General features: G+C 36.7%; 1 protein-coding gene across 1 annotated transcript in view; it reads left to right on the top strand.

Annotated features, from left to right (window-relative positions):
- Nucleotides 1-21,774, top strand: part of OTOG (otogelin) — a 104,784-nt gene that overhangs the window by 33,326 nt on the left and 49,684 nt on the right. Inside the window, 8 exon segments of the mRNA XM_019474491.1 lie at nucleotides 240-314; nucleotides 4,147-4,190; nucleotides 5,302-5,455; nucleotides 18,162-18,300; nucleotides 18,550-18,681; nucleotides 19,791-19,937; nucleotides 20,556-20,675; nucleotides 21,542-21,658. Of these exon segments, the coding sequence (XP_019330036.1) occupies nucleotides 240-314; nucleotides 4,147-4,190; nucleotides 5,302-5,455; nucleotides 18,162-18,300; nucleotides 18,550-18,681; nucleotides 19,791-19,937; nucleotides 20,556-20,675; nucleotides 21,542-21,658 (928 nt within the window).

The following is a 21,774-nucleotide window of genomic DNA, read 5'->3' as shown; positions in this document are numbered from 1 at the left end:
TTAGTTACTGATTTGGTTTGGAGTGTGCTCAAGTTATATGGCAGTATTTAGATCAGTTTCTTGTATTTAAAAAAAAAAAAAACCACCAACAAAACACAAAACCCCCAACCAACCAAAAAACCTCACCAAAACCAACAAAGCAACCAATTGAACTTTGAGCAGCAATTAAGTCAATGGGAATTTTTTTTTCTTCCTTCAGTTTGAATTAATCACAGTTACATGTTTTTCCTCTGCTCCAGAAATGAATGTCCGTGTTATTTTCAAGGAATTGACTATTCCCCTGGAGAAAATGTTATGACATCTTTGGGCAAATGGTAAGATACAAAACTGTTTTTTCACCTCACTAAATGGTGTCTTTTTTTAAGAGTTCTGTCGAATCATTCTGGCTAGCCTCTTGGGGTTTTTTTGTTGTTTTTGGTATTTTTTTAATGACATACAGAATAAACCTACATTGGCTTTCTGTGCATGTTTGGACAGAGCTTCTTTAGAAGCTAGGTTTTCATGCTGCTGTGCTTATAATCAAATATACTGAAGTGCAAAGTAAAGAGAAAAACCACTATAATTTTGTAGATCCATACTAATGTGGAGAGCTCCAGAAAACCCCAGACATTTCCTGACTATCCATTCAAGTCTGTTCAGCTAGACCTTCATTGCTGTTCTCCTTCCCTATACCAGATTTATGAAGAATAATTAAGAATCTGTATTCCACTAGTATAGAATCAGTGTAAAAGAGCAATGTGGCTTTACCAACTAAGAAACAACACAAATAACTGTCAGGTGCAGCCAAAGGTAAATAAGCATTGCTGTTATTGTTCCTTACATTTCGCATTTGTTCTTGTCCTCTTGCTCTTCTGTTTGCATCATTATAGTCATAACACTAAAGGAGAAAACTTGTTAAACTATTCTGGCTGGTGCCAGATGCATCCTTTTCAACTGTTAGTTCTGTCTGGAGAAGGATAAATAATGTGGACAACAAGTTCTGTTAAAAACAAACAAAAAAAAACCCCACCCAAAAAACCAACCAAGCTTTCAGAATTCTTTTTCTTGAAGTAACGTTTGAGTTCTCACTGCCTGTATCAGTTGTTACAGCACTTAATTAAAAGCAGAACAGACCGAATCATGTCTGTGGTAGATCAGCGTGCTACTTTGGTTCATTGTAAAGGCCATATAAGAGATTAATATTGTCAGACACCTATTGCAATAGGAACACTTAGTAAACACACATACTCATTCTCACTCTTGTCAGCAGCCTAGTGTCCATAAATACTGATCATTATAAATCTATATCTTAATCGTCAAGTTAGCTCATCTTTACCTTAGGGCAGATTCCCTGGAGAGTACCAGACAACCCATTCTGCCTACGGGGCTGTGCAAAGTCTAGGTGCACTGTTGCCTGCCTTCCTGGATATTTTTGCTCATAGAGCATGTGCCAGACAGCACTGGCAGCCATGGGAAGGGGTTTTGATTTGTTTCCTTTCATCCTCCTCCTCAAGGGTCTAGTTTAGCTAATTATGCTAAGCACTATGGTGGATATTTGGCTGAATGCACGCTGATCATGTGATCATCCACAAATGCATTTTTTTTTTAGAAATGACTACAGGTGAAAATCATCTTTCTGTTGATTTTAGTGGAGTTATTTGGGATCTGGCAGCTTATGTTTCATGTGAATGTGTTAATTAAAATATATCTACTGGTTTTCAACTACTAGCCTTTAAGATAAAATAAGGGATCTATGTCTCCTATTTAGTCATGACTTTTGCTTGCCGCTTTTTAACAAGGCTGTATACATAACTGTTGAGAGGAAAGGCTTTCAAACATGGAGGTGCAGACTGTCAGGTCCTCTTAATTACCTTGTGCTAAGTAATACATTAAGAATCATGTTAGGACTATATGTGTGGATGAACTGGAAAAAAATACACACGATGTATTGGGTTTTTTTATCTGTCACTGTTTTTATTAGAAACAATTATGATCTTTATTATGCTCTCTCCGTCCTTTTTCTTCTCAAGCACTTCCTCTTTGGAACTCCACTTTCAAACTGGAGTTTCTTCTCATGTTTGTCTATGGAGTAGCCTTTCTGCTCTGTTGTTTTCAATCAGTTCTTTAAAATGTTTTCATTCTGATACCGACATTATGTCAGCATTTGAGTTGCCTCCCTAGCAGTTCCCTTTGGTACTGCTTTGCCTGTTGGCTGAGTTATACTGTGAAGTCCTTGAGCTAGGACACTTTTCCTGCCATGCTTTGGGGTACATACATAACTCCAAACATAACAGCAGAGTGGCTGTAGCACATACAGAATTTGATTCTGAATTTGCTGACTAGCAGTAGGTGTACTGGGGACGTCTTAGCTATTGCAAAAGAATGGGAGAATAGTGCTGGAGTTATGGGCTCAGGTTCACTAGTGAAGCACAGGACCTGAAATGAAGCCAGTGCAGCTACATTTTTTTTCCCTGACAATGAGTTGCTATCAGATCTGCTACCATTTTATAAAAGTACTAGACTATTTTGGCTGGAATTAGACAGGAGCAGACTTATGTTGCTCAGTGCTTCCCTGCATACAGTATCTTGTTAGGGTTGAGTTTTATGCAGTTTGCTTGTTTCTTTGCTGAACTGTGTCACGTGGGGGAAACATGTTGTGTCTGTTCCTGTCTGTAATATTTTCCATATGTGAATGGGTATACATACTGCAAGCTTTATGATACACTAACTTAAAATTTTTATTTTGAATCTTGATTAGCATAAAGTTGTTTGAATTTTTGTAGGTTCTGATTATGAACTGTAGTTCCAGTTGGTTCTGATAATAGTCACAGGAGGTTGCTATTCCAGATTCCAATCATATCATATTTGGAGAACAAGTCTTATGAGGAGCGGCTGAGGGAACTGGGGTGTTGTTTAGCCTGGAGAAAAGGAGGCTGAGGGGAGACCTCATCGCTCTCTACAACTACCTGAAAGGAGGTTGTAGCGAGGTGGGTGTCGGTCTCTTCTCCCAAAGTAACTAGCGATAGGATGAGAGGAAATAGCCTCAAGTTGCACCAGGGGAGGTTTAGATTGGACGTGAGGAAAAATTTCTTCACTGAAAGGGTTGTTAAACACTGGAACAGGCTTCCCAGGGAAGTGGTTGAGTCCCCATCCCTGGAGGTATTTAAAAGACGAGTAGATGCGGCGCTCAGGGACATGGTTTAGTGGGCATGGTGGTGTTGGTTGACGGTTGGACTCAATGATCTTAGAGGTCTTTTCCAACCTTAATGATTCTATGATATTGCTGAAGCAAAATTAGTTTGAGACAGCATGAGGATCAAAATTAGTAACTGCATCACTGTTTCCTCATGTGAGCCAAGAACACTAAAATAACTGAAACATTCATTTTGTTATAAATGAGATAGAAATTCATGATATTGTGACATGTTTTCAGATGGATAGTTTGTTCATGATCCACGTTAGGAGCAGTTGAGAAAAGACAAAGTTATCAATCTATTGTTACTATGTTTTGCTTGGGGAAAAGTCACTCCAGTTCAGTACAAAAAATTGTTGCAGTCACAATAGCTTGTGATTGTGTTATATTCAACATTGGGATTTTACCTTCAACTGTGGGATAACTTAAGAACTGTTGGTATCATCAAGATTTTCACATAAACTAATAGCTTGCTTTTCAGCAGAATTCTAAGCTGATGGTGACAAAAACGGAGCATTTATAATAATGTTAAGAGTGTTCATATAAGAGTTATATACCCAGAGCTTGCTGTAACATATACATATGTGTGTTTAGGGTTTGGTTTTGTTTTGCTGCTATTGCTCATTGCGTTTTTGTTTTAGATAATGATGATTCTGTTATGTACAGGGCTTGGTTTATTCTTACTGCACTGATGTCTTTGGAAGCAGTAAAGTGGTGTATTCCTGTATGTATTTTTATGTCAGCCCAGGCATTTTAACTCTTAGTAATGTTATGCAGAAAGCAAAAGCTTGAAGTGTAATTAATATTCTTTGTGTTAAGGCAGTGCACACTTTATCCACAGTTCTAATGTTCAATGCAAACATTTATACAGTTATTTTGTATTGATTCATACTGCATGCTTCATTATTGAATGGAAAACATTGATATTTTAGATCTTCCTGGCTCTCATTACGTCTTCGTGTATTTTTTTGCAGCCATTGCAGGGATGGAGTAATGAATTGTGATAACAACATAATAGGTGAGTGGAGAAATATGTACAAATGAATAACTTGCAGGAGGGAATCTGTAATTTAGGAATTATATATTTGTGTGATTGAAAGAAAGGCTAGTGCGAAGCAGCTGTATAACTGTCCAGAATACTGTTAAATCTGAGCAACTTTTTTTCCCAGTGCTTTAAAATACTGATTATTTTTTTTTTTAGATTGCTAATGTAAATAAGCTCAGCTGCATGACAAACAGCAGAACTTCAGTAGAACAAACAAAGGTTAGCTTTGTCCCGTAAAACATGGCTGTAGGAACTGAACACTGGCAGTATTTTTTCACAGATATTTTTTTCTTTCCTTCCACAAACCCCAAGTAACTGAAATATGAAAAAATAGTATTTCTTTTGTCATACTTAAGCAAAAGAATGTAACAAGTGCTTTTTCTATTACAGTGTATTTTATATGTCATTAAGTATTATGGTCCATACTCTTGTTATGATGCTCCTTTTACTTCAGTGAGAAAGACTTTTATTTGAGGTTTCAGTTCTAGAATTGCCAACTCCTTGGCCTTTAGTAGAAATCTGTTCCCCATGCACTTGAAGCTGGTGGTTGTACTGATTTGACAATTATCCAGAACTTTTCTCCCTAATAAATAAATAAACAAACAAATCCCAGCAACTAACAAAAAACCCTTTAAAACGCTGCCACTGCTTTGGGCATTTGTTACATATACACAGTATGCTCAGCACAACCCAAAAGCAATCATGCAACAGAGTTGTTTCATTCTTAGTCAGTGGCTCCAGCATGGAAAGTCACATCTAGCTCAAACCTTTTCTTGATATTTTTTGGTTTCTGTTTCTCTGTTGGTAGTACTTTGCATTTCTGTTTTGGAGGGCTGATTCCTGACTAACTGTTTAGAAAGTCATGTCCCTTACTAAATGAATATATTCATTTTGGTATTTTGTATGAGATTTGTAGGGGTTCTATGAAGTTAACTGTGCTCAGGAGAGAGGCAATTGGATGTTACTGGTGTTACTGAATGTTACACTTGTGTTACATATTCTCAGTCTAAATCTATTGTACGCCTTTACGGAATACAAAATTTCAGGTGTGAAGACTAATGTGTTTGTCAATTTTTTCCCCCAGCACACAGCTGCCCAGTTGGACAGATTTATATTAACTGCAGTAATCCACAAGTTGATCCTGAACTTAGCAGAGAGAGAACTTGTGAGAATCAGCTGCTAAACCTCACTTTCTCAGCACACCTTCCTTGTGTTTCAGGTTGTGTCTGCCCACTGGGGTGAGTACAGACAGATTTGCATCTTTTGGTGCACAAACATAGGTGACTACCTTCAGTAGCACTGAGTAATTAATTGTGCTGAGGACATACCACATTTCTACTTGGAGAATTTGAGGTGTCAAGGGGTCAGCATCCAACTTGTGAAGGCTTACCACACAACGATATGGGCCGTTGAAGGCATAAGAAATGGTAAACCAAGAGACCAAAGGTGGAGCCGAAGGTCTAACACCTCACAATAATGGGGAAAAAAAACCCCAACAGGAATATAGAAAAAGCATTGAAATAATTTGATCCAATCCCTGTACTACAGCAGAATCGTGTTTACCTAGATAATTTTTTTCAGATGTCTAACCTCTTATTTGAACGTTTCACTGAGGGAGGCATGTTTCTTCATTCCTAGGCGTTATTTTCAGTATTCTTTCCCTCAGAAGGATATTTTAAGTCTCAGGGATTTATGCTGCAAATGTGCAGATGAGCTGTTGTGTTTTGGAATCAAGCACTGTATTGCAGAGAGATTTTTTGAATATAAAAATAGCACTTATGTGTTGAAGTTATGTTGGTTTTGATGGGTTTTAGTTTCTTAAACACATAGCTTGAAGTTTTTGAGTTTTGTCACTCTAAAATTACTGTTTATGCCTTGAGATCCTCCTCAAAACAAAGAGTAAAAGCCAGATCCTCAGTCAAACTGGGTTGAAATAGCTCAGCTGAAGTCTGTGGACTCATACTCATTTATGTGTACATTTTTCTGTGTCGTGGTGAAAGATTGCTACTCAGACTTCTGTTTTTTACCTTAACATTCAGAAGCATGAAATGTCAAACAGTTCACATGGACTAATTAGAGGTTCCATTTCAACTCACAATATGGTACCATGGTGAAAAAGTGCAGTGGTAAGATATTTTTGGAGTCTGGAGGCAGACATTTTCAGAATTGCAAAAACTTATCCTGCTGTACCTGGCTGATACCCTTCAAAGCCAATGGCTACCTTCAGCAGCACTGTATGGCAGGCAGCTCAGCAGAGAATAAAAAGTTTATATGATCTGTTTTGCTGTGCATGACCTCCGAGACTGTGAACTTTTCTACTGCTTCCTGGTGTAAGTTAATTCTGGAATTTAAGCAATGAAAATGATCCTTCAATGCTAAAACACAGTGTCAAGTATTGGTGATCCCAAAGCTCTGATAATGTTTGTATAGTTACAAGAGGCAGAGTTTTATAATTTCCTAGAGAGAAAAATACAAAATTAAGAAGTTCCGTATTTACTGTAACTTCGGCAAACTTAATTCTCTTCTCCCGTGGCTGTACACTGCCTGTAGAGATACTGACACAAATTTTTTTAAATTGTTTTTTGGGGAGGAAAGAGGCTTGTTTGTTTTGTAGGACTTTAGCCTCAGTGCTTAAGGTAGAACTAGGAAATGGTGTCACAAGCCTAGGATATAGAATATATATAAAAAAAGAAAAAAAAATGAGTAGGTATTAACAGATTTTTTTTTTGTAAAGGGAATTTTCTTCCCTATATGTGAGCTTTTGAAAAGTATTTATATATAACTAAGTGCATTTTTTTTAAATCTCCCTACTAGAAGAGAAAACTGAACATTAGAGGTACACCTGCTGTATATTCTTTCTATCCATTCATTGTCAAGCACCTCATTTGAGAAAAGCTACCACAAGAAAAGCACTGTCATCTTTTTGAAGACAGATTCTTTTATTTGGGCTGACTGGGTTGAATTGTTTAATAATATACATTAGTATTTATTTTAGATCGTGTTATCCATTCATATCTCCATTAACTGAAATATTGAATAATTTCCATGTATATTATACATTAATTCCATCTTGCTGTAAAAACCAAGAGGCCCTCCAGCCCTTAAATGTGAATAATAAATACAAATTCTGAGGGTTATGTCAATAGCTTTCAATACATATTGCCCCAAATGCAAATAGTAATTATTTCTACTACTTCTGTTACTACCTCATAATGTTACCTACCTATTAGATCTTCCACATTTTTTCCCTTTTATGGTTTTGTCCCCTCTATAAGCTATGTTAATTAAACCACCTGCCCACCCACTCCCCCCCCCCCACCCACTGCAAAACAAAAGAAAACCCACAAAAAGCTGAGGTCTCATTTCACCAACCTTAAAGCCATGGATTTCTGTAGACGTGGCTTGTGGTTGATACTTCACAGAATGGAAAAAGTAAACTGGGATTTTAATTTTCTTGGTACCAAAGTATGCAAATTTTTTTTTCCAATTCCAAACACTTCAGTTTTGGCACACTGAATTATAGTCAGTAAGACATCACGGACATTTGTGGGACCAGGTTTTGATGCTAGTGTTCCAATATCCACCCCGGTTTCTCTCTTGAATGAGTGGTGTGGAGTTACGTGGCCTTTCCAGGCTGGACGCAACGATCTCTAGTGTGGTAGGACAAGACTCCACCTCTGCAGACAACTGTTATCCTCTATGACAGAGAATACTCTCTTTTGTGCTGAACCTGGATTCTATTAAATTTGGGCCAGTTTTTAATAAAAATTTTTAGGTCTGTTTCTTTTTCCATCACTTATTGCTCATAAAATAGAGCTATGAAAAGAGTAAAATGAAAGCTGTAGTATCCTGTAATTGTAATGAAGCTTTGTAACTGAGAAAGGAATATCATGCCAGATTTTTCCTCCAAATATCTCTAAATTATCACTGTATTTCTGAAGTGGTGGATCAAATGACATGCAAGGAACTTAAACACATTTTTGAAAGGTTTTCTTAAAAAAAGAAAACTCATCACTTTCTATATTGCATAAAGAAAACAATGAATTTTGTTATCTTATAAATGTCTACAGACAAACAAACCTAATAATGGCGGAAGAATGCAATTCAGTTTCAAATATTTTTAGAGAAGTAACTTTTATTAGAAGTAGTTACATTGACTATGTCATGTCTTAAAATATGTCTCCTTAGATGAATTCAAAGTCCGGTCCTTTTGGTATGTGCTAGTATCCTTTTTCAAAAGACCTACTGCTCCTCAGTTTAAGTAAAGTTCAGAATTTATTATTATTAGCATGAAAATAAAAGTAGTGTTCTGTTCAAACCTCTCTTCTGGATGGCCCTACCACTGTTATCATGCTAAGTATTTTCAATCTTTTCCTTTTTCTGGTTTAGGCAGAGTTTTGGAGAGGTCTGTCAGGCAGATTTAATGTGTTCCAGGTAAATAAGGATTACTCCCCATGGGGATACCATCATGGCTATGCACTCTACTGTTTCCTCAGGAAAATACAATTCTGTTACAAAGACTGCATCAACATTCCTGTATTTGGGTGCTTCAGGAACTGATATTTGTCCGCACTGGGTTTTATGCTGATTTCTATTTCTGATGGCTATAGAATTACAGCATACTAAAGGTATTGGATTGGAGTTTATTTCCAAGGAATAAATGTACCTCCATTGCAGTGCCGTAACAAGACAACCCAGTTCTTTTTCCATCCTCTTCTGCTCTGCAGACTTGCCACTCTCTTTGATATATTTCAGTGCTCCTTATTTCCTTTTGCAATACTTCCAAAACCCTCTTGGTCTTCTACTTTCTAGTTTACACTCAGCCACAACAAAACTCCCCCCCCCCCCCCCCATACTTGTATTCAATTCACAGTAGAACTTCACCAGTATCATTCAGATTCTTGAGCACTTTTTCATATTACCTTCTGTTTTTCCACTTGTTTTTAAGAAGAGAATCATTGAACTTTGTAATTTGGTTTGAAAGAAGACTTCTGTTACATTTGGAGTCACTTTCTGAAATTCTTTTTATTACAAAATGCATTATCTATTTAAACTTGTTCATTAAATCAGAAAAATTGCAAACTAAACTACCATTAGTGTAGTTATGCAGTATTTAAATTCTTGTGCATTTCTTTGAGAGGAGTTGAGGATCTTGAATCAGTCAAGCCATCTTTTTTGGTTTTGTTTTACTTCATTTTTAATCTCCACTACAATTCAAGCAGGTACTTGATCTGACTGTAGAAAAACTGGTGATATTATTTACTAGCAACGATGAGTAAGTCCACTGAGCCACCAGCTCTGGTTGAATCATCTTCCATGTTGAAAACTGCTTCAGCTATAAAACTGTTAGCCGTCTGGCACATAAGTTATCTTCTTTTACTACAGATTAAGAATTTGGAGACCAGGAATGTATTTTGACATGTATCTGCAAATATACATTCATTCCCCAAAAGCATAATTAAAAAATATATGTTCATCTCCCCAAAGTGTACAATTCTTTTCAGAAGAACCAGTGATGATAGATGAGGGACAGCTAGTATTATCCTCTTGGCCATTCACAAATGGCAATCTCTTTGGTATCTCACTTTCCCGTGGAGTCCTGCCTTACATGATTTTTAGCACTGAATTGCACCCACAATATTCTTGAAAATGGTACTATCTGAGGGCATGTAGAGAGGGGTTTTAAGCCAGTGTGCTTAATTAAAAATATTTCAACTTTGAAAAAATTGAGTCATAGCCCTGAAGTAACATTGGTAGATATGAGGTACAGGTGAGATGATACAGAAAGGTATCAAACATCACACCAATACCGTGACAGTCCAGGCACTTCCTATTTGTGAAATAGGCTGGGACAAAGTACAAGCCTCAGCCTTCCTTTCCCTCAATCTTGCCTTGGGATATGTGCTACTTGATGACGAGGCAGTGTGTACCACTTCTTTATGCAGCTGTGAGAGCTACAGGTGCTCTCTGAGATGACCCCTATCTTATAGCCCCTGCTTCAAACCTTTTTTTCTGACAGTCTTCAGTCCCTGCCCTCTTCTTGTGTTCCTTCCCTACAACACAAACTAAAAACCAAAACTTCTATGGAGAAAAAAAAAGTGCTAGTAAAAGTGTTCTTACCCTCGTTCTTTCAGTCACTTTGCTTGATTCCCATAGTACTTTTCTACTTAAAATGAGAGACCTCAGGACACAGTCCCTCTCTTGCTTTGCTCTGATGTTGCAGCAAAACCTGTACCCAGGTTTTATGCAGCTCTGAGTATTATACTGGTGACTCGTGAGATAATTTTGCCCTGTTCTGTCCACACCAATCAGTAGAAGGTGTGTGGAGGCAGGAGCTGCTTTTTATTTGGGGAGACTTCAGAGGAGGCACAGACAATGGATGCGCCAAATTTTCAGAGGCCTCTGTGGAAAAGGTTGCAGAGTATGGGAATCTACATGAATCCCTGTCATTCTACTTCTCGCTCTTGTTTTTCTTTCTTTCACCTTCCTTTGGTCTTTAAGCTGCTACTACTGTTTCTGTGAATTTCCTCTTTTAGGGCCCACTCTGCTTAGCACCAGTAGGATGATGATGGTAGAGCTTGAATGCAGGGGCATTTCCCAATACAGGGTGAAACTGTAGAAGTGCAGGGGTCTGACTGTATCTCAGCTGAAGCATCGAAATCAGTTGTTACATGGAAGCATACAGTAAGGATACTAAAAACCCTTCAAGTATTCTGCAAAATGCTTGGTGCTTGGCAAATTTACTTAATATTTCTTTATGATAAACTATGGGGGGGGCGGGGGTAAGAAGTAGACTGTAACAAGCTACCCACAAGTAAGAAAAAACACTCAGCAGGAATATAATAACTCTGCCTGTCTAGATAGTGAGTGAACTACAATGAAGCCATTAGGTGCTATAGTAATGTAATCAACATCTGCTGTTTTTTAAAAATTTATCCATCCTGTTTTCTGCTTAGGGAAGTCATGGGTGGTGGTAGAATTCTGGTATTAGAAGTGTTAGCTGCTGCTTATTTCATTCTTTTTACCTCCCTTAAACTCTATTACAGACCTTTGTAGGAAGATTTGTGAAACCCTCAGAGAGCAGATTTATTGTTGGGGCAAAAGTGTTCATGGCTGCATAAATCAGTAGGCGGTAGGCTGTTGCCCCAAGGGAGGGGAGAGAGCCACGCAGTACACAACCTGTTGAAAACTGCTCTGGTGGAGGCTGCGGGAGTGTTATTTTTTAGTGTTCTGGTCCAGATTTGTGGGCTTTGCAGAAGCAAAGAAGTGTTTGTTGACTCATGGGAGACACATTGCTTCTAACCATGCCTTTAGCAAGACTATTTACGTATTTGTGTATATGTGAATGAACAAAGCTATAGACAATCATGACATAGGAATGAAACTGAATGCTCAGCATGATGAAGTGTGATAGCTGTCTTTGTATCTTTGCAGTTCATTGTAGGTTGGACAGTAAGTATAGGTGTCAAGAAAAATGTCTGATACTTCAAAGGGGAGCTGTGCAAGGCCTTTCTGTAGGGTATTTGTTGTGAATTCTTAGATCATTGAAATCTATCCATTTGCTTGGCTTTACAAGAGAGAAAGCTGTTATCACTTGTTTTAGCCAGGGTAATAACGTGAGGAAAAAACTGTATTTAGCATTACCTTGTCAGTGTGATGTTCTTTGTGTCTGAATATGCCCTGTTCAGTTCTGAGCCGCTTTAAACCAGTGGGAATTTCAGTCTCACAGTTGATTGTCTTCAAGTGGCACAATACTTGAAATAAGTATGGATTACAAAGTACACTTCACGTACTCTGGGGAAAATCACAGTTTTTCAGTTTAATGGGGGAGAGGAATTTATGATGTCTGCACATTCCCATTAAGAAGAGCTACAGAGTTGTAAATTTCCATCTGATAAATAACACACTGAAGAAGAGTCCAAGTTATAGTACACAAATTACCAGTTCATTAATATGAGTAAATAAAATGTTCCATGATAAATGCAAAGATGAAATATCTCGTTTTGGATACCAGGGAAACAAAACAGTGTCATCACCGTGTTTGTCACAGATGTGCCTCACACCTACGATCTCTTGTCTATGGTGCAGTGTCTTGCCCAAATTACAGTGCTAAACATCAGAAACGCCAAATCTGTTTTCTTCAGAAAATTGTTAGGAACACAGGAAAACATGTATAAAACTTGTATTACTACAGAGAGGTACTGGAATTCTAAACAAACTTACATTGTAAAAGAAAAAAGATTATCAGCCCAACAGCACCATTTTAAGAGACTGTTTATTTCACAATACAGATAGATTTCAAAACTTAACGTTTAGAAACAAGGATAACTGTAGATTGTATGGTGCCTGTAAGAAATCCTTTTACTATGTAACTAGCATGTTAGTTGCTCCAGCTTCTTATGTTGCATCAAACAGGATCCTGTACAGGAACAGATACAGAACCCAAAACAAGTTGGAGTTACAGCAGTTAGAGTGGAAGACACTACTGTAGCTTATCAAGATTTTACATTTCACAATTTTCATTTGGCAGATTGATTTGTTATCAAAGGTGTTCTATCTGTTATTGAACCTTTAGGTCCTATACTGATATCTGTTTGCCTATCCAGTAGCATTACAATATTTTTTTAAAAATGAATGCATCTTTGGAAGAAAATACAACTTACTTGGGCTCAGTGAAAAGATAGCTTTTTAAATAAAATCATTCAATATTTCTGGTATACTTCCTGAGATTTATTTGTAAAATCTGTTTGAGATTTCTCTATTTAACTCTCATATTTCATTTTTTCTGGATATTATCAAAAGCCACAAATATTTTACTTTAAAATTTAGTCTAGTTGCTTTATTTTGTCTTGCCGGGCAAGAATTCCTCTATTCTTTCTCCGCTAATGGAATCTTTTTCACAATTTTTTTGAATTTCAGTTTTTATCTGTTACTCTAGGAGTTGTGATTATAAGCACAAATTTATAGCATTAGTCTTGAACTGTAAATAGCTATGCATATGGTTATCTGTGTTGTAATGAAAATCTCTTTTGAAGGCTGTGAGGATATTTCTGCCAGTAAAGTATATTTGTGATTGCTTGCATGAAGGTGCCAGTCATACAGAAATACATAATTAATTTTGTGCAAACAGGATAGCTCTTGATATTGATTAAATTATTCACAGAGCAAGAGGTGTAACTATAGCTATAGGAAAACTATGCAGCAAGTGAAAGCTCTTTAAATCAGGTGAAGAAAAGAGGAGCACAAGAAGAAATCCTCATTTAAAAATTCTTAGAATAAGTAAGCTACTGATTTTTGATAGTAAGAGCACATACCACTAGAGCAAAGGGGCGTGATGGCGCTCACGTCTCTTGGAAGATCTCTTGGCTTTAGTTAAATATAAGTTAATTGGCTGAGTTACAAGAAATTGGGTGAAATTTAGAGGAGGTCTGGCAAATCTTAGTTTCCCTGACCTTAAAATTTGTATGTTAATGAATAAGTCTTCACAGGGTAGTGGTTGAAGGGCCAGTGCCCAAAGTGCTAGCACTTACTAAAGATGAAATGTTCAGGTACCTGTGAAAGGAAATTGCCAAATCACTCATATATCATTATTAATAAAATTGTGCCTTTTCAATTTAAGATTTTAAACATTATTTGTTTTTCAAGAATAATAATGCTAATAATTTGAAAGCTTAGGAAAATATTTCTGTATATAGATACCAGGTGTACTTCTGCTGAATGTTGCTTGTTCTTTTTTTCATAGTCTTGTTAAACATGGGGATGCGTGCTTGGAAGCAGATGAATGTCCATGTTCATGGAAAGGAAAGGAATACTTTCCAGGTGATCAAGTCATTTCTTCCTGTCATACATGGTAAGCACAGATCTGTTTAGGTGATTATTTCATTTTAGTTGTTTGTTTATGGGTTGATTTTTTTTTAGTGTTTCTTAATCATAAATTTCACACCAGATTCTAGTAGATCATCTACCCTAATTTTGTATTTACACTTGTTCAAAGAACTATTAAAATGACATTTTTTTAGGGTTGTTTGTTTCAAGGAACTTGTACATAAGAAAATAAGAGCTATTTGAGAATTTAAAAAAAAAAAAAGCTTGATTTAGAAAAATCATTTTTTTGATTATCAAGGTAATCTAAACTAATATTCCTTGGCCGGTGTTCCTAAAGTACAGGTAAAATCCTTCAAATGTTACACCTGAGTGACATTTGTTAAAGCTTTTTACTTATTCATTTTCACATTTAGCATTGAATCTGAGCAGTCTAAGGACCCGAAACATAACCCTGTGGCCATAAGTATATGCCCGCTACAATGATAAATTAAGGAGAGTAACGAGCAACATCATGTACTGAGCATAGTAACAGATGAATTCGTTGCTAATTTTGCATGTGTGGATAAGAACTCATGAATCAGTCGGCTTTTAAAGGAAGTGTTCCAATAGACAAGGGTTGATAAGATCACTCAAATACACGCAGAAACCTATTCCTTTTACTATCCAGCGTTGTAAATGCAGCACATGCCCTATAGCTATGTTACTCTGCAAAGTTTCCTTGAGCACTCTCAGTAGAACGTGGTACACTACCATTTCAATAAGCTTCACAAGAGCTAAGACGTGAAAATGTACCACATCTGCATGATCCTGAAACAAACTTGTTTCCTGATGGTCCCCGCCTGTTTTCTTCTTTGACTGCTGTTGAATGTTGCAAGCTGGCACTAAGCAGCACTATTTGTCTTACTAGAGCCTCAGAAAAATCAGCTGTACTGTCAAGCATCAAGATACTATGGTAGTGGTATAGCGTCCAGCTTCTCAGCAGAGCAGTTCCTTTCTTTTGTCCTCCTCTTTTAGCTTACCAGGAACATTTAACTGGTGTCACCTGGTAAACTACTGCTCCTGGCCTGCACAGCTCAGTATAGCCTACTATGGTGAAGGCTTGTCCAGTCAGCACTAATCACTGCCTTGTCTGGATGTCATTGCCCCCTCCAGCCTTGTGCTGACTGCCTACCTCTGCCTCTCGTCAGGTCCTCAGTATCTGCTCTAGAAGAAATTTGTAGCCCTTTGGTCGACTGGTGAAGCGACTTACAAGCCATCTCCACTGGGCAGGCAGGTAAAGCGACCCGGGTTATTCACCCCCTTATTTCCAAAGGCCTCTCCAATTGGACCTGGTGTGGGATTGCTTGCATCAGAAAGAACTATTGTATCCCATTTAATCTGTATAAGACTTCACCAAAGGCAGCAGCAGTGCAGGCAGAAAGACACTGGATATTTAGCCTTCTCTTTTTTTTTTTTTCCTGAGGCCAGGCCCATTAATTCATGTACAAATCCTTAAGATTGTCATGGATTTTCTAGTCTTCCACGTCCAGAAGCAAAGACAGATTAAGTGATAATGGCTTTTTGGCAATCAGTTGTCCACTGACAGATGGGAAGTCTGCAACAAGCTCTGCTTAATACAAAGTGCAGAAAGTCTTTGAGACTGCTGTGTGTGTATGCAGGGGTGTATTTGATATGTCAAGGGAAATATGCATTTTTGCTCATGCAAGGCATGAGAATACTCATGCAAAAAAACCTGCTTGGGCACTCATAGCAGTTATAATGACTTTAGTGTTGTTTATTGCACAGAAATATGTGCGCGTTGATACTAAATATCATCATCTTCATATCTGATGTAGTATTAGCAACATAACTATTAATCTGATTTGTCTATTGAACAGTAAAATGGCAAATAAAATAATTTCTTAAATTGGCAAAACTACCAGTGGAGTGTCAGGAACTTTCAACCCAAGCTCTGGGGTCTGGCTGAACTGCGGTTCTAGGTTTCCCAAGTCTGGTTTTCAGTGCAGCTTCCTCATACTGTTTACATGTGCTGGCAAGATTAAATACAAAAGGTTATTACACTAACTGAAGGTATCAGAGAAGCATTTTGGTGCTGTGCTGTGCAAGGTAGGATGGGTGGTGCAGTTAGCTATGCTGGTTTGCTGTCGTACATTGAGACCACTGAGCAAATGCTGGTTAATCTCTGTGGGCTGCTGAATTGGGCCTTCTGTGTTCTTAAACAAATACTTCTTGGAAATACTTTTTTAAAAAGCTAGTTGAAGTTTGGAAGATGCTAGTAGCTCTGCTTTTCCAACTAGGACTCTCTAGATTCTGGTAACTAAATGTTAGTTTACTTAGTATGAAACAAGATGGGTGCAGAGGACTTTGAAGACATTGTGTACCTCTTAAGCCCTTCCTTCTGACTGTAAACGTGTTAAGACTCCTGAACAAGAAAGTATGCAAAGGAGCTCCCTACCCTTTACATGTTAAGAAATGTTTCTGCACGAGCCCTTAACAGATCAGCATGTGGAGGAGGGTTTGAATAGGCCAAGAGTAAAACTAAAACCTAATGTCTCACAGAGAGCATGAGAAGCAGCACTTATTTTTTCAGTCCAAATATAATTTCTTCTATTTGCCTGTCTCTCCATTGGATTGATTAGGTTCCTGCCTTAGGTACAGCTTTGAGGTGACTAGAGTTAGCTGGGTGAGTCCTACTGCCATCTACTTGTGCTTTGGTACAGCAAACGCTTTTCACATCTTGTACTTTTAACTTATTTTAGCCATGTGCTTAGTGTATTTATATATGTAGTTACACAAAATACAAGCAGTGGGCCAAATCAATGATGGGATAAGCGGAGTCTTGGAAAATCTGCAAAATTACTCCAGGTTGGTGTAAGTTACATGGTAAGGGAACAGAAGGAAACATGATGCTACTAGTAATTGGAGCTGCCTAGATTTTCTAGATAATTGCTGCTCTTTTGCAAACAGATGCCAAACATTAGTGACTTATCAAATACTTTCGTAAGTCAGATTAATGACAACTTTAGTTGTAAAATGTGAAGCATTCATTTAATCAGGAAACTGAAAATTCAATATTTTTGAAAATAAAGTTAGATATGTGCCAAAATTATATCAATGCTGTATTTAGCTTAACCTGTATTTATAAAATATACCTGTAGGAAAGCTATATCAGGGCACGAGCTCTGCTGTCTTTATCAAGGGAAGTTTTTAGTGTTCAGGTGATTTAGAAACATAAAAAAATAACATTTAAAAAATGACGTGGATACAGGAAATGAAATTCTATCTATTTATAAATCTTATGTAACTTCTGAAAATGTTTAGATTGCAAGAGGGTGATGCAGAAAGAGACATAGTATCTGGTGCTGCAAAGCCTCGCTGTTAGGCAGTTACAAAGCAAAGGTAATTCAGAAAGGTCTGAACAGTCACTTAGTGTATGTGTGATGAAAGCGTTTTGATGCTTAAGGTATCTATAGACAGAATTTGAACTATTCTGGAAGCCCCTACACTGTCAGGCTAGGGTTTGGGGATGATAATACCTCGGCATCTGAAAAAAAAAAAAAAAAATGCCCAACAACCCGAAACATGGTTCTTTTAAGGAACCTAAGCACCAAAATAGTGCTACTGAAATTTTTCCTTTGCACTTCTGTGAAATTCTCGTTCAAGCAGAGAGTGAGTAAAGACTGTATTAACAGGACACATTGCTTGTTGATTCTAAGATTCAGCTCGTATAGAAACAAATGTTCTGTGAGAAGCTGAAAAAGAAAGCTTTATCCTTGTGGCACGTTATTGATGTGAGTTACTGGAGAACAAATTTTATTACTTTGGGTGGCAGTTCTTGTTTTCTTGTTTCAACAAGAGAAATGCCCTTTTGGTGTCTATATATTCTGGAACCTATAAACTCTAACAGGAAGAAACACAGACTGTATGGGTTCAATATGTACATTTTTTTCCCAGAAAATCAATTCATATATGCTGCTTCTAGTTAACATCTCAAAATGCTTCTGTCCACAGTCATCATACTTGCCTGGCTTTTGGTTTTTTTGCTTCTTAGTGCAATAGCTGTAACCATTTGTCCGTGGTTAGAGTTGATATTACCATTATTGGTCATACATTTTTCAGCATTTGCCAGCATGGATCATTCCAATGTACCTTCCATCCTTGCCCATCAATGTGTACTGCGTATGGGGATCGGCATTACAGAACGTTTGATGGACTAACATTTGACTTTGTTGGAACTTGTAAGGTTTACCTAGTTAAGGTAAGACTTCTTTGTAAAGCCCTGTAAAACTGGATTTAAAAACTACCTGTTAAAAACTATCCTCCTACTTATTTCCTATCTGTACATTTTATTGAGTCCTACATACTGTTTTTTAAGCTTTCATGTTGCTTAGACTTTGAATCATACATAACATAATTATACACTGAGATTTCTGCTAATTGAACTGTTGAACAATATACATGTTTATATTAGTATATTTTAAAGTGTCCATTTCTTTTTTTTCTTCAGGGTACTTCAACCAGTTTTTCTATTATTATAGAGAATATTAATTGCTTTAATACTGGAATCATTTGCAGAAAAAACATTTTCATTAATGTTGGAAAATCTTTTTTAATATTTGATGATGAAACTGGAAATCCAGTAAGTTTCAGTCTTTAACACTGATCAAAAGGTAGCATATGTGCTTCTCTGGGATTTTTTTCTTTCATTAGCAAAAACTGACTGTGTCACTTAAGTAGCAGAGGTGTAAATATCTTTACCATGAATGCTGATCACATCTGGATTGGTCAATGGAAGCCTTAAACAAAATCTTGTCTATATTTCATGAAAATGTTAGATGAGATTATCGTAATTCTTTTGTTTAGACTTAATTCCTGTTTAGTGTCTTAGGGAAAATCCGGATATTTTTAAGTCAGTGGGAGTTTTGCTATTAACTCTACTAGAACTAAGAGTTACTTAGTCTGGTCTAGAATGTATAGGAGGAATATTCCTATACAGCTGTAAAAATCAAATTGCAGTCCCTGGTATATCCTCCACAGCCTTAATTTCATTTTTGTTTTGGCCAAACTGCAAACTCTATTGCTGTAAATATTTAGTGTATTTAATAATTTTAGTATAAATAGTACTATTTACAGTTTATAGACTGACTATACAAAGGTAGTTGTGTCTCTTTGTATGAGATATTGTGTAATTAAACCAGACATCTTAGTCCATTCCAAATAATTTGGAAGCTGATTGTTATTGGATGGGGGGAAGAATGCTTTATGTAAATAAGATGGCAATCTCTGGACATATTTAGGCAATTCCTTATTTCAAGAAGATGCTCCATGCATCTTTATACCTATCTACATTCAAAAAAGCATGTGGCTAAGACCTTTTGAATGCAATAATGTATAACTAAGTGAAAATCATAACCAGGAACCTTAAGACTGATTGGTTTTTTTTTTTTTTACCTCACAGATGAACCATTAACATTTTAATTTTCACTCCAGTTGCTGTTACCCATCCTGTAAATTTGATATAAAATCAACTTTTAAAATGTGAAAATCATAAATACAACACAGTTCACAATCAAAATCCATACCACTTTTGTTTAAGCATTTATCCCTGTGTGTGGCCTTCTGTCAGTTTTTGGACTTCTGTCTGGGAACAGTGTCATTCATTTTATTTAGGTGTTTCATTTCCTGTCAAGTGAACATTTTGTGAAGACATTACTTACATTATAAGCTGCCTTGTTTTATTTTGAACAGAGCTTATCTAGTTACGTAGATGAACTACAGAAAATACAGTTATGGAAAGCTGGTTTTTTCACTGTTGTTCATTTTCCTGATGAGCACACCACCATTCTTTGGGATCAGAGAACAACAGTTCATGTACAGATGGGTCATCAGTGGCAGGTAAGTGGAAGTCAACACTCTAATTGCTATTTCTTTGAGGTATTTATATAAGTCTTATTAAGTAAGACATGTTATCATTATTCAGAGAATAGACAATGTGTCAGAAATCATATAGGAACTCAGTGGCAGGGTCAAGGAGAGAAGCATTCAATTACCTTGTCAATTAAAATACTCATTTACTCTTTTTTTCCAGTGACTACTTACTGTCTAACTTCTGTAACAACAGAAACAAATAACTTTGAGGCAACATTCTCCTTCAGCACTCATTCCTTATGACTGGAGCAGGTGTTATTTTGCTGAAGCATAAAAAAGCACATAGCTAGCAAACAGGTCACTTCTGTAAACAAAAGATCAGCTCCTTTCTCAAAGGCTTGGAGATACTTAGTTGAAAGGGAATAATATTGATGTTGTCAAAATAAAATATTTTCCATAGCTTTATTATCACAAAGAGCTGAACTGTTTTGGCTGAAATTTAGCTGAGAAGAATCAAATTCTGACAAACTTATAATTAAGCAACTGAAGACAGGAACTTAAAAAGCAAGTTTTGAAAAGTTGTGGCTGGTAGTGTTTTGTATGATGTGGAAATATGTTTTTATATATATATATCTCTTTTCCCAGGGTGAATTGACTGGATTATGTGGAAATTTTGATTTGAAGACAGTAAATGAATTGAGGACTCCAGATAACTTTGAATTAACAAACTCACAAGAGTTTGGAAACAGCTGGACAGCTGTAGAGGTACATAGTAAAAAGAATGTGTTTGCTAGTAGATTTTTTGCTGTTATATAATTTATCTAGAATGAAATCAGAAATTTGTTCCTGGAAGTATCAATCAGTGAGCAATGCAAATGGCAATATCAATGGTTCTTACAGATATCATAATCCATTAAGGAGAAGAAAATAATCACCTTTATTTCTACACAGTGCTATAGTGTAGAGAAAAATGCTGTACAATATTCTGAATTTACAAGTGTTTTTGAAGATGTTGTTTAAACAGTAAAGTAGTCATTTTTTTACGTAATGGAAGAATTGTGGGTTCACTTTAGACTCTTGTCAGTTTAGCTGATCTTTCATAGCTGGGAAATATTTAACTGTGAAACCATAGCAATGAAAAGAAAAAATATTCTTTCCGTATGTTGTAAAGTTAAAAATTGAACTTTTTTAATGTCATGTGTCTAGTGGTGTTCGTGGAAATGTTCCTTCCTAGTAGTTAGACTAAAAAGATCTGATTTCTGACACTTCTAATGTATGTCGTCCGAGTGAACTTTGTTATGTATGTAAGCTAGACTATTCAGGTGTAAGGACTGCAGATTGGGAATGCATGGCAGCTCTGTTTACACCTATATGTATGTATGTGTTTTTCTGCTGCTCTCAGACAAATGAGAGAACATTTCTTCAGATTGTGTACTCTTCCTTTTCTGCAGATTAGCATCTCCTTTTAATTCTATACCTTAGTTTTGCTTTAGTTTCATAAATGACGCATTCGTTTTTGTGTTTTACATCTCTTTTAAAAAAAAAAAACCAAACAAAACTATGCTTTCCAAGTTCAAACACAAAGTGGTTATGAAACAAGTTTCTGACCTTGATTTTGCTTTCTGGTTAAGTGTGTTGACAGCTCTGACATTCGAAATCCATGCGGTTTGAATCCCCTTAGAGAGCCATTTGCCAAGAAGGAATGTGGAATACTGTTAAGTGAAGCATTTGAAGCTTGCCATCCAGTGGTGAGTTGTGGTCACGTATAGAAAGATGTGAAAGTGAACATATCACTAGAGAAACTTTACTCTTCAACTCGCATCACTTTACATGTTCATCTTGTCTACCATAACATAATAATTTT

The sequence above is a fragment of the Aptenodytes forsteri genome, unplaced genomic scaffold, assembly GCF_000699145.1.
Source record: "Aptenodytes forsteri isolate BGI_AS27 unplaced genomic scaffold, ASM69914v1 Scaffold8, whole genome shotgun sequence".
NCBI classification, from domain to species: Eukaryota; Metazoa; Chordata; class Aves; order Sphenisciformes; family Spheniscidae; genus Aptenodytes; species Aptenodytes forsteri.
Note: the sequence above shows the minus strand (reverse complement) of the source record. Positions and strands in the feature narration are given on the sequence as shown.